The sequence below is a fragment of the Agelaius phoeniceus genome (genome assembly GCF_051311805.1).
Source record: "Agelaius phoeniceus isolate bAgePho1 chromosome W unlocalized genomic scaffold, bAgePho1.hap1 SUPER_W_unloc_1, whole genome shotgun sequence".
Taxonomy (NCBI): domain Eukaryota; kingdom Metazoa; phylum Chordata; class Aves; order Passeriformes; family Icteridae; genus Agelaius; species Agelaius phoeniceus.
The window spans coordinates 9750811-9764406 of NW_027509866.1; the positions used below are offsets into that span (position 1 = coordinate 9750811).

Genomic DNA, 13596 nt, shown 5'->3' on the forward strand with positions numbered 1-13596 from the left:
CATGGAACCAAGGGGATCATTGTGGCACCACTGGAGCCCATGGAACCAAGGAGCCATGGTGACACAGTGGGGCTTCATGGAACCCAGAGACCATTATGGCTCTGTGGGGCCTGATGGAACCATGGAGACCATTGGGACCCTTCAGGGCCTGGTGTCACCAAGGGGGCATTATGACACCTCAGGGCCTCAGGGAAGCAAGGGACCATTGGGACACTGTGGGGCCCCATGGAAGTGAGGGAACATGGAACAGGTCTGGCTGGTTTGGCCTCCCAGGGGTCCCCTGAGAGGTCTGGCTGATGTTTTGATGTCAAGGGCTGCCTCTCATCAGCTCCTGGAAAACTGGGGCTCCGTGCTTTTCTTGCTATGGAAAAGAACCGTCCCCCTTTTCCAATGCCCATTGCCAAAATTGGAACTCTCCCTAAAACAATTCCTATATGCAAGGATATCACTCAGAACAAAATCCTGCTTGCTCTGGCTGGCCTTGGCCTCTGGTGGCCACCTCTCATCTGCCCCTGAAACACTGGGGCTCTGTTCCTTCCTTCCTATGGAAAAGAACTGGCTTTCATGTCCAGGGACCATGGCCAAAATTAGAATTTGGCCTCTCAATTCTGTATATCCAAGGACTGATCTCAGACAAAAGTAGCCAGGACAGACAGGTCAGGCTTGCCCTGTCCTCTGGTGATTTTCTTAGACCTTGAGCTGAATGTTTTCATTTGAAAACACCTTGGAGAGGGCCCAGAGATCTCCCAGGGAGGTATTTTGAAACCTCGGGCACATGAGCACTATATATGGACAAAGGAGCTCTGTGCTCTGTGCAGTTGTGGTGGTTTTGCATCACAGAATTATGTCCTAAAAGAAGTTGCTAGCAGTTTTCTTCCATGTCTGACAAAAAACCAATCAGTAATTAGCTTTGAGAATTGACAATCTGTTAAACCACTAAGGAAACTGTACACGCCTCTGTGAAGACACATGTTAAAGATGGGAAAGCCTGGGAGGGTCTCTTTCCCTTCTGGCTGGCACAGAGGTAACAAGGCTGACCCGGCCCCGTCTCAGCCAGGCCGGGCCGGGCGGCTCCTGCCGTGGGGCCGGGCCCCTTCCCAGGGACCCCGCCAGGCCCCATCGGCTGCCGGGCAGGGCAGGGGAGGCCGCGGGGCCGAGGCCGGGCCGGGCCATGGCTGCAGTTGGGAACATCTGGGCCCTGCTGAGCCCTGCCCCGCCGCCAGCCCGGGCCCAGCCAGGATCCGCCGGGCCCCAGGAGCAGCCCCGGGCCGGGCCGGCTCGGCCAAGATTCTGCCACCCTTGGGCTTCAGCCGCAAGCCCCGGGCAGGGGCAGGAGAAGCCATCGGCCCCCGGCCGTGCTGCTGCTGTGCTCTGGCCTGGCTGCTGAGATCCTGGCCCTGCCCCAGCGCGGCCCATCCTGACACAGCCCCAGCGCAGCCGCTGCAGAAACCTCCATCGTAAAACAGCTCCGGCCGCAAGCACCGAGCCCGGCCGGGGGCACGGAACCATCTGCAGGCCCCGGGTGAGATATGAACTCTTTCAGTGCTTCCATCCTCCCTCCAGTGAGAGAAAAGGACAAAGTGCAGGCACACAGAGGAGCAACATGAAGACACCAAGGTCACTGAAGGGGAAGTTGGGTCCCAGATGGGAGGGATGAGGAGATGCCTTGATCTTGGGGCTGAAATCCTCTTGTAAAGCTATGGGGAAGGATGTAATTGATACATCAGACTCTCTTTTTCCCTATAACGAATTGAAAATATGGGGAGATGACCTGTTCAGCAAAAACCTCCATGCTAAAGTAGGCAAATGTTGAAGTAGCTGTGATCCCATGAGAAGTTTAAACAGAGAAAGAGAGAAGAGTAATGAGATCCTGCGCCCTCATGGAGAGAAGAAGATCTCTGTTCTCAGAGATGAAGATGATTTCAGAAATAGATGAAGAGATTCTTTGCTCTTGAACAGCTCATCTTTAAACTCATACCCCATAAGTTGACATGGCCCATAAAAACAGCTGTGGGAAAAGCTGTGAAAAATGGGAGGGACTTCACGATTGCAGATTTTCTGGGCACCTGCTCTTCGTGGGAATTGAGAGCCACAAGAGAACTTTTTTCTTATGGAGAAGTCTCCATAGCATGAAAGCGAGACTCCTCTCCCTAAGTGAACTGAAGAAATACTGTTCTAGATGGTGTAAACTGACTGAAACTTTCAGTCTCCTTGCATTTGTCTCCTTGCATTGTCAGTAAGAAAGAAAAGGTTGTAGGGAGAGGAGAAGTGTTCATATTCTTATTACTCTTTCTTCTATTTACTGGTAATAAACTTTTCTATATACCCTTTTAAAATTTTGAGCCTACTTTGCTTTTCTCCTAATCCTATCTCACAGCAGGAAATGAGTAAATATATTCCAGTGAGTGCAATGGTAATTAGCCAACACTGATCCCACTGCACAAATAGATGCATTGGCTGAGAAATCTCAAATTAGCAAACCAAACTCACTCCAGATACAGCCCTGATAAACTGCATTAGAGCAGAGGGAAATCAAGGCAGAGCCATGGTTTGTAAGGACTTGCCGCATCCTGATGAGCCCTGTGGTGCATTTGGAGCTGAGCCCTTGAACCTCAGGGCCTGAGAGGAGATTGCACAAACCTTTCCAGGCGTGAAAGTCAGAAGAAAACCCCAAAGTGTCTCAAAGCATGAATGGGTCTCAGTGAGGTCCATGCCCAACACAGGCTCCTCATGGACCCCTTGGAGGAGACAAGTGGAGTTCAGGATGGCACAAAAACCTCTCAGAGTCTCAGTGTTGGAAGGAAATTCCAAACTACCTTAAAAAATGTGAGAAGCTCAAAGAATTACTGAGCACCACTGAGTGTCAGAACAAAGCTCTCCAGGGACTCATAAAAGCAGATAATTGGGGCCATGATTGCACAAACCTCTCACAGAGTCTGTATCAAAAGGGAAACACCAAGTACCTTCAAATAACTGGAGTACCTTAAAGCATTAATGAGCCCCACTGAGTGTTGTTACTGGCAAAGCCTCTCCAGGGACTAATTACAGCAGATAATTGGAGGCCATGATTGCACAAACCTCTCAGAGATTCCAAGGCAAAAGCCAAACTCCAAGTCCTTTGAAAAACCTGCAGTCCCTGCAGGGAGCATGAAGGAGCCCCCAGGGCCATTGCTGAGCAAGGCTCCCCAGGGACTCCTTGCAGCAGATCCTTGAGGCCACTGGGATGTGGGCCAGGGGGGGATGCTGAGGGCAGCACAAGGGGCTGACAGTGCCCAGCCTGGCTGGGGCTGTGCCAGGAGGCCCCAGGGCCTCAGCACAAGGTGTCTCCTCCCAGCCCTTGCTGGCACAGACCCTGCTGTGCCCCAGGGCACCAAGACTTGGCTTCTCTTTGTCCCCACCTGTCATCACTGCCTGCAGTTCTCTGCTCTGCCTGGGGCCTGGGGACACTTGCTCAGTCGTGTCCCTCTCTGGGACCCATTAAAAGTCCAAGAAAGTTTGGAGTTGGATTCTGCCTTGGAGTTCTGGAAAGGTTTCTTCAGCTCCCTCTCAGGGACTGATGTTCAGGGCCTGAGCACAAAGTCCCAGAGGCTGATTAAAGTCCTTGTGCTGTGTCTGTGCTGCTGAGCTGGGCTGGGCTCCTGGCACAGAGGCAGCTCCTGGTCACCAAGAAGAGCTTCAAAAGCACATTTCTCTTGATGAGCAGCTCTTCTGCCAGCCCAGCAGGGCTGGGGCACTGCCTGCAGCCAGCGTGGGCACAGCACAGAGGCACAGAGAGCTTCAATCAGTCAGGGCTGGGAAGGGGCTGAGAAGTGCCTGGGGCACAATCACTGCCAGCCCTTGGCACAGGAACCTCTGGCTGCAGGACAATGCAGCTGCAGCTCCTGGAGCCATCTCCTGCAGCTGGAACATGCCAATGCCTGCAGAGCCTGTGAGTACATTCTCTGCTTGTCTCTTGTGCAGAGCAGCCAGGGGTGCCCAGGGCTGTCCTGCAGAGCAGGGTCCTGCAGCCCAGGGCGCTGTGCTGGGGCAGGGACTCTGCTGCCTGCCAGGGACAGCTCTCAGCCAGCCCTGGAGCTGCTCCCAGCACTGGGGGACAAGATCTGGGTGGCAGGAGACAGCTGGTGAGGCTTGGGAGTGTTCTCCTTGTGTGGGGAGGATGCTGCATTGTTCAGGACTGCTCCCAGCATGGCATTTAACTGCAGAACATTTCCAAGTAGATTATACAGGGAGCACAGCAAGGCAGGGGCTGCATAAAAGGGAAAATCCTGTTTTCTTAATCTACTGCTCTGGGTTGCCTGGATGGGATATTGCACATAGATATTCATCTCTCAGATCATGTTGAGAAAAATAAAAATATTTTCTCTCAGATGTGAGTAAACCAGGCACTTAAGGAAATCAGCACAGGGCCTCTCAAGGGCATCCTCAGTGTCGCTTTTCCAGCCTCCTCAGGGTTGCTCTGACGTTGCCATCAGAGCCTGCAGAGCCAGAGCTGCCCCTGTGCAGTACCTGAGCTGGGAGGGCTCTGCAGGACAGAGCTGAGCCCCCAGGGCTGGGCTGGGCTCTGGCAGCACTGGCAGGGCCCAGCCCTGGGCACAGGGAAGCAGCTGCTGGCAGGGACAGCTCCAGGCAGCAGAGCCCTGGGCAGGCAGTGGGGGGAAAGTGCCCCCAGGCTGTGCTGGGATATTTCAAGTCCTCTCCACACCCAACTATTCCATGATTACTTTTCTTACAGATCCCCATGCCAAGGCATATCAAATGTCCAACAGCAGCTGCATCAGGCACTTCCTGCTGCTGGCATTGGCAGACACGCGGCAGCTGCAGCTCCTGCACTTCTGCCTCTTGCTGGGCATCTCCCTGGCTGCCCTCCTGGGCAACGGCCTCATCATCAGCGCCGTAGCCTGCGGCCACCACCTGCACACGCCCATGTTCTTCTTCCTGCTCAACCTGGCCCTCAGCGACCTGGGCTCCATCTGCACCACTGTCCCCAAAGCTATGCACAATTCCCTCTGGAACACCAGCAACATCTCCTACACTGGATGTGCTGCACAGGTCTTTCTGACTTTCTTCTTCCTTGGATCAGAGCTTGCCGTCCTGACCATCATGTGCTACGACCGCTACGTGTCCATCTGCAAACCCCTGCACTATGGGACCCTCCTGGGCAGCAGAGCTTGTGCCCACATGGCAGCAGCTGCCTGGGCCAGTGCCTTTCTTTATTCACTGATTCACACGGCCAATACATTTTCCCTGCCCCTGTGCCATGGCAATGCCCTGGGCCAGTTCTTCTGTGAAATCCCACAGATCCTCAAGCTCTCCTGCTCCAAATCCCAGCTCAGGGAACTGGGGCTTCTTGCTGTTAGTGCCTGTTTAGCACTTGGTTGTTTCATGTTCATTGTTTTCTCCTATGTGCAGATCTTCAGGGCTGTGCTGAGGATCCCCTCTGAGCAGGGACGGCACAAAGCCTTTTCCACCTGCCTCCCTCACCTGGCCGTGGTCTCCCTGTTCCTCAGCACTATTATCTTTGCTCACCTGAAGTCCCCCTCTATCTCCTCTCCATCGCTGGATCTGGCACTGGCAGTTTTGTATTCAGTGGTGCCTCCAGCCCTGAACCCCCTCATCTACAGCCTGAGGAACCAGGAGCTCAAGGCTGCAGTGTGGAGACTGATGACTGGATGGTTTCACAAACATTAAACATCTGGCCAATTTCTTTAAATCACTTGAAATAAAATTCATATTTGATACTTCTTCTTGGTTTCATTTTGGAAGTTCTTTTTCTTTTTTTTAGTTTTTTCATATTATCTACAAAGAAATGTCAGTCTTTGTGCCATTTCTCATTTTGTTTCTCTCCACCTTCCCTATGGCCACAGACTGTGTCAATGAGGGGTTGTGCTCTTGGTGGCTTTAAATGAACTAAAGGATCTCCTAGCAGAGTTTTCTGCAGAGATGCCCTTGTGTTGCCTTTTGTGGAGCTGCAGCAGCAATGTCTGTGTGCAGAGCTGGGGGCAGATCAGTGCTGGCCCAGCAGTTCTGCTCCTGCTGGCCACACCATTCCTGATCCAGTCCAGGAGCCATTGGCCTTCTTGGCCACCTGGGCACACTGCTTCCTCATGTCCAGCCTGCTGTCCATCAGTGCCTGCAGGTCCCTTTCTGCCTGGCTGCTCTCCAGCCACTCTGTCCCCAGCCTGCAGCACTTGGGCCAAATAGCAGGGCTTGGCACTTGGATTTGTCAAACCTCACCTTGTTGGATTCATCCTCTGGATCCAGCCTGTCCAGGTCCCTGTGCAGAGACCTCCTACCCTCCAGCAGCTCAACACTCACACCCAGCTTGGTGTCATCTGCAAAGAAGTCCTTGGTTCCATGGGGCCCCTCAGTGTCACAATGGCCCTTTGATTACACCAGGCCCTGCACTGTCACACTGGTCTCCTTGGTTCCATGGGGCCTCAAAATGTGACAAGGGACTTCTTGCTTCTGTGGGGCTTTACAGTGTAAACAATGTCCTCGTAGGTGCTGCAGTTTCACAGTGGCCCCTTGGTTCCATGGGGCCCCAGGGTGTCACAAAGGTCCCATGGTCACATGAGGTCCCACACTGTCACCATGGTCTCTGTGGTTCCACAAGTCCCCTCAGTGTCACAATGGACTCCTTGTTCCCACAAGGCCACACAGTGTCACAACGTTCTTCTTCCAGATTCCTTGAGGCCCCATCGTGTCACAGTGGCCCCTTGGTTACACAGGATCCTGCAGTGTCACAATGTCCCCTTGGTTCCATGAGGCCCAGCAGTGTCAGAACAGCCCCTTGGTTCCACTGGGCCCTGCAGTCTCCCAATGGTCTCCTTGGTTTTGCAGTGTCAAAATGGTGAAACCCCTTGGTTACACGAGGCCCTGCAGTGTCACAATGGCCTCTGTGGTTCCACGAGGGCCCAGAGTGTCACAGGGCACTCCCTGGGTCCATTTGGCCCCACAGCACCACCATGGACCCCTGGTTCTCTGGGGCTGCACGGTGTCACCATGGTCCTCTTAGCTCCACAAGGCCCTGCAGTGTCACAACGGCCCCAGAGTGTCCCAATCATCACAGAATGACAGAATCAAATAGGCTGGAAAAGACCTTTGGGATCATCAAGTCCAACCAATGCCCTAATACTGCCTTGTCCCCCAGACCATGCCACTGAGTGCCACTGGAGAGGGACAGTGACTCTGCCACCTCCCCCCTGGCCAGCCCATTCCAGTTCCCACTCACCCTTTCTGTGAAGAACTCCTTCCTATTGTCCAGCCTGAGCCTCCCCTGGTGCAGCTTAAGGCTGGGTCTTCTTGTCCTGCCCTCCAGCAGATCCACACTCACACCCAGCTTGGTGCCATCTGCAATTTGTGAATGCTGGACTCGATCCCCTCACCCAGATCATCAGTGAAGATATTAAACAGGACTGGGCCCAGCACAGATCCCTGGGGACAGCAGCAGTGCCTGGACACCAGCTGGGTGCAGCACCATCCCCACCACTCTCTGGGCCCAGCCTCCAGCCAGCTCTTAAATCTCCCAGCCAGGAGGGAACCTGCCCAAGCCGTGGGCTGCAGCTTTTCCAGGGAATGCTGTCAGAGAAAAAGGCTCTGCTGGAGTCCAGGCACACAACATCCACAGCCTTTCCCACATCCACAGGTGGGTCACCTGGGCATAAAAGGAGACCAGGTTGGTCAGGCAGGACCTGCCAGCCCTAAATCCACGCTGGCTGGCTCTGATCCCTGGGCCATCCTGTGGGTGCCCTGTGGTGGCACTCAAGGTGATCTGTTCCATAACCTTGCCAGGCACCCAGGTCAGGCTGACAGGCCTGGAGTTCCCCAACTCCTCCTTCCAGCCCTTCCTGGGGATGGGCTCACACTGGCACCTCCAGTGCTCTGGGACCTCCCTGCTGAGCCAGGACTGATGGTAAATGATGGAGAGCAGCTTGGGGAGCTCATCCACAGCTCCCTCATCCCCCTGGGATGGATCCCATGAGATCCCATACACCTGTGAGCATCTGAGTGGCTCAGCAGGTCAGCAGCTGCTTCCTCCTGGATTCCAGGGGGCTGTTCTGCTCCCTGTGCCCATCTACCAGCTCAGGAGAACACTTGTCCTGAGGACAACCTGTCCTAATATTGAAAATTGAGCAAAAAAATGTGTTAAGTAGCTCAGCCTTTTCCTTATCTTTAGTTACTATATTCTCTACTGCATCCAATAAATAGTAGAGGTTCTTCTTCTCCCTACTTTTGCGACAATTTTTTTTTATAAAAACCTCTTTTTTACAGAAGCTGCCAGGTTAAGTTCTATTTGAGCTTTCACATCTCAACTTTTCTTTCTGAATAACCCATCAAAATCCTTAAATGCTTCCTGCGTTACTAGTCCTTTTATCCCCTGAGTTCCCACAAAAGCTCCATGGGCAGCCAGGCCAGTCACTTTCATCACCAGCTCATCTTTTGCCACACTGGGACAGGCTGCTCTTCTCCCTTAAGATTACTTCCTTGAAATGTGTCCATCCTTCCTGGACCCCTTTGTTTAAAGGGCTGTTTCTTTTTAAGAAAGTCAGTACCTAATTCAATACTCCCCAAATCAGCGTCCTAAACAGGCCAAAGTCTGCCCTTCCTAATTCCAGTGTGGAAGTTTTGTTGTTGCCCCTCCTTCTTTCACAGAACACTGAAAACTTGATTATTTCATGGTCACTGTGCCCCAGGCAGCCTCCGAGCCCCACATCTGCCCCCAGCCTTTCTCTGTCTGTGAACAGCAGCAGACAGAGCTTTCCTTGGCAGTGGGAGTGTTACCAAAAACTCAGTGAAACAGAAAACTCCTTAACCCCAGTGTAGCATTAAGAAGCAGCATTCTTTATTCAGCTGGATGCACAGGGGAGAGCTCCTCCCAAAGCCGTGCAGGCTGAGTACAGGAAAGTTTCAGGTTTTATTCTGTATTTTGCTCACAAATTCATTGACTGTCCTGGGCTAAACACACATATGATAATCATTTCCCCAAATCATTGACACATTTCCCCTCCTTTTTACCCAAGCATTCCTCTGTCCTGAGGGTCTCTCTGCTGGTCCCTGGTGGTCGTGGACCCCAATGTTCCAGTGGGCCTGGCTGAGCTGGCAGGACCCTGAGGCTGCTGAACTTCCAGTTCCCCTTCTCACACAATGGGCCTTGTGTGGTTTCCATAGGCCTGGGGTTATGGAGAACAAGCTCCAGCTGTGAGCTCACCTGGTGCAGACAATTGATCATCTGGTAACATGAGGTCACAGAGTGGGGTATGACATCACAGAGTGGGTTATGCAAGGTCATTGAGAAGCCACAGCATCATAGACTGCCTCTGTGACATCACAGAGCAGGCTGTGACATCACTGAGTTGGCTGTGACATCAGAGACCAGCTGTGTGACATTAGAGAAGGGGCTGTGACATCACAGAGCAGGCTGTGACATCCCAGAGGGGCTGTGTGACATCCCAGAGGGGCTGTGTGCCATCCCATAGGGGCTGTGTCAGGTCACTGGGTTGGTCACTCTGCCCCAGCTCCCCCTCACAATTTCTCCCAACAAGTCCAATGCTGTCCATGCCCAGCGGGGTCCCTGTCCCCCGGGATCCCCCCGGCCCACCTGGAGCCACAGCCTCCACCAAAGGATGTTCCACAGGATCCACCCCAGAGCCTGACATGGGGACAAGGGGCCAGGGCTGTGTGACCAGGACATCAAGGACGGGGATTATCCAGGTCACCGTGGCCTGGGTTGGGTTGCCCAGGGCAGGAAAGATGTCTGGCAGCTGGAGCAGGGTCTGGGAAGGGCCTCCAAGGTGGGGCTGGAGCCCCTGGGCTGTGAGCAGAGGCTGAGGGAGCTGGGCTTGTCCAGCCCAGAGCAGGGAAGGCTGAGGGGCTCCTCATCCCAGCCTGGCAGTGCCAGCGAGGAGGGGATGGAGAACACAGAGCCAGGCTCTTCACCGGGGGCCTGGTGGGAGACAAAAGCCAATGGGTGGAAGGGGAAAGAGGGGAGATCAGCCAGGACAGGAGGAGATGAAATGAGTCAGGCTGGTTTCAGCATTTCCTCAACACCAAAAGCAGCCTGACCTCCCTTCTCCATCCACCACTGACAGCTTTGCAAATCAGGAATTGTTGGAGCTGTTTTGCCCCCACTCCAGGATGAGCATCCTGATACAAGAACTTAATTGTGTTTCTATCTGTCACAGAACCACATTTGTGTGAAAATAATGTTAGAATGGAAATGTGGATGGAGGACACATCAGACACTGCTGGGACTTTGAACATAGCTCAGGGAAGAGTGTGATTGTTATTAAATTTTATCCTGTTCAACCATGGTCTGTTGGCCATGTGGAGAAACTTTCTGTGCCTCTGAGTCTCACCAGTTCCTGTCCCCCAAAGGACTCAAACCTGATGAGTTGTGGTTCCCACTCCAGTGGCTGCACTTGCACCTCCCTCCATCCCCAGAGCAGAGCTCCCTTGTCCCAGAGAGTCCCTGGCAATGCAGGGATGAAGGAAACAGGACAGGCTGTGGGGATCAGGGGCAGGGCATGCCCAGGGATTTGGGGTGGTTGTGAGCCCAGGGCAGGACCCAGCCCTTGGCCTTGGTGAACCTCATCCAATTGTCCTGGGCCCATGGCTCCAGCCTGGCCAGATCCCTCTGCAGAGCTTCCTGCTCTCCAGCACAGCCACACTCCCACCCAGCTTGGGCTCACCTGGGAACTGACTGAGGGTGCCCTCAATGGCCTTGTCCAGATCAGCAATAAAGAGATTGAACTGACCTGGCCCAAATCCTGAGCACTGTGGACACCCCTGGATGTGACTCCATTCCTCAGCTTCTCTGAGTGCCAGGGGTTGGATGAAGGAAGTCCTGGGTTGTGGGTAGGGACAAAGTGTGATTGTCTGCCATGAAGGGTCTTGATTTTCAAATCAGTTGAAACTGCATTAGGAGGTGCTGGCGGTCACTATCAAGTGGACATTGCTGATATCTATCTATAAACAGGAAAAGAAAACTTAAACAGGCAAAACAATTCTCTCTGCATTGTTTTCAATGTAGTATATTCACTTTGAATACAATTGTGAAATGTGTCTAATTAACTAGAGAAGAATTGAAAACTTCAATTATTCCCATGGGCTTTTCTTGTTTGGGGGTTTCGAACAAATGTTTATGAGCGTTTGTCACTGAATTCCTGAACTGAAGAGCTCAAGAAAGAAGAGGCCTCTGGAGTAATAAAATTAATCAGCAACCTCCAAGTGGCTGAGGATCCATGCCCATGAGAGCAGCAATGAACAGAAATGGACACAGCTTTGTGGCTGCTGTCCCAGCTTTGGCATGGGCCCTGAGCCTGGAGCAGGAGCAGCTCTTGAGGGCCCTAAGGCCGGGGCTCTTGTGCTGCCCTGGGCAGATGGGATGGCAGCAGGGGCTGCAGAGCTCTCAGCACCTCAGGCCGAGGGGAGCAGGGCAGCCAGGGAGCCTCCTTTGGCCTTGGCCAAACACCTTCCCCCATGGCTGGGGCTGAGTCCTGTGGCAGCTGCAGCTGCTGCTGTGCCCTTGGCAGGGGCTGAGGCCGTGGGGCCAGTGGCCAGAGCAGCCTGGCCTGAGCAGAGCTGTGGGGCCAGAGCCGGCTGGGCTGGGCTGGGCTCAGAGAGGCCCTTGGTGCTGCCCAGAGCTCAGGGCAGCTGGCAGAGCTTGCAGGGAGCTGGGCTGGGCTCCGAGAGCCTGGCCCAGAGGCCGGCAGAGCCCGGGGCAGGGCTGTCTGTGCAGCCCCACAGGTGCCACGGGCTCTGCAGGAGCTGGCAGAGGCTGCCCAGCAGGGAGGCCATGGGGCACAGAGCCCCAAGGCTGCTGTGGGCACCATGGCACAGGGGCCGTTCCCAGCCGCAATGCTCCTGGCCTGGGCTGGGCCTGCACAGGGGCTGGGCACTGTTGCAGACATCTTTTCACTAAAAATCCGTTCTTTAGGATTTTTCCTTCTGAGAAGCTAAGAGGCCTCAGAGACAGAATGTAAACAATGGTTATCTGCTGCTGTGGAATGCAACAGGTCCACCTGTGATTGGCCCATCTGGGATGTTTATAATTAATGGCCAATCAAGGACCGAGCTGTCTCGGACAGAGTCCGAGAGAGCTGCCTTTGTTATCATTCTTTTCTTTTCTATTCTTAGCTTAGCTAGTTTCTGAGGAAACCTTTTCATTTCCTATTTCTTTTTAGCATAGGTATAATGTAATATATATATCATAAAATAATAAATCAAGCCTTCTGATCATTGAGTCAACATTCTCGTCTCTTACTTCCCCTGAAAACCCCTGTGACCACGGTCACATTAACCCCTGCTAAGAGTCAGCCCTTTCTCTTCTACCGATGTCTCTGGTGTCTCTTGTGCTGCCCAGGCGCCCAGCCCAGGTGCCCTCAGTACCCTCAGGGCACAGAGAGTGTCTCCCCGCTGTCGGCCATGTCGGGGCTGCCCCCGGTGTCTGCCAACTCGGGACTGGCCCAGGGTTCCTGAGAGGCTCCCAGAGGGACAGAGACAGTGATGCTGGTGGCAGCACCAGGAAGCTGCCGGGGTTTGGCTTTTCTTGCCAGAAAATTGCTGCATTTGGGTTGTGCCAGCACTGGGAAATTGCCAGATGTGGGCACTGGCAGTGCCAGTGCACAGCAGATCTTGGTGGGGAATGTTCTGGCACTGGGAAATTGCCAAATGTTAACTTTCTGTGCCAGCAAACTGCTGGAATTATGCTGTGCAGGCATCTGAAAAATTCCGGATCTGGGCACTGGCGGTGTCAGCAAACACGAGATCAGAGTAGTGTAGGCACCAGGTATTTGCCTGGTTTTGGCTTTCTTTGCCAGAAATTGCTGGACTTGGCTCTGCTGGAACAAGGGAATTTCCAGATCTGGGCACTGGTGCTGGCAGCAAACAGCAGATCTGGGCGGTGCCAGACCCAGTAATGTTGGACATGAATTTGTAGAGAATTTTTAAGGTTTAATAGAAGGTTTCTATAGGATGTATACATGTGTCACAATCCGTCCTTACGAACAGGTTTCGTGATGGTTCGTGGGTTGATCTCAGAGTGCAAAAAGCACCAACACGGTACAGGGGGTTGCAGTGATAGTCAAAACAAATGTACCTTTATTGAATAACCACAACAAAATGCATTGGGGAGGAACTGGGGGAAGGGGAAAAAGAGGGAGGAAGAGAAAGGAAGGTGTAGAGCTACCAAACATAGAACGGTGAAGTCCTTCAATGTCCAGCCAATGGAGTTCACCAGGTCACGTCTGGGGAGGTCTCAGGGTTGCAGTTCATCCAAACTCTTATTATACTCTTTTTCTTGATGGGGGAAGGGGTAAAACTTGAAACTGAATCAAAGGTAGCCTATTGTATTTTTGGGGGAAAGAATGGTATTTAGAGAAGGGTACACACAGTCCATGTTCTCAGCAGTGGGCGAGAGCCATTGTCTTTGTGGTCCACTGCTCACACCTGCAACATCCATCTTGCCTTGGTCAGCTTGCCTCCCCCACACACCTCCCCCAGGTTGGGGGTCTCAGTCCCAGTCCTTGGAAAGAGTGTGGGGGGCCTTTTCCCATAGGGATTTCATGTCTCGGTCTTTCATGGAGAGGTTTCTTACAT

General features: G+C 53.2%; 2 protein-coding genes across 2 annotated transcripts in view; one reads left to right on the forward strand and one right to left on the reverse strand.

Annotated features, from left to right (window-relative positions):
• LOC143692500 (uncharacterized) overlaps nucleotides 1–13596 on the reverse strand; it is a 317297-nt gene that overhangs the window by 244624 nt on the left and 59077 nt on the right.
• On the forward strand, nucleotides 4756–5688 carry LOC143692370 (olfactory receptor 14I1-like). Its single transcript, XM_077172605.1, has one exon. It carries the CDS (start codon nucleotides 4756–4758, stop codon nucleotides 5686–5688), a length of 933 nt encoding a protein of 310 aa, XP_077028720.1.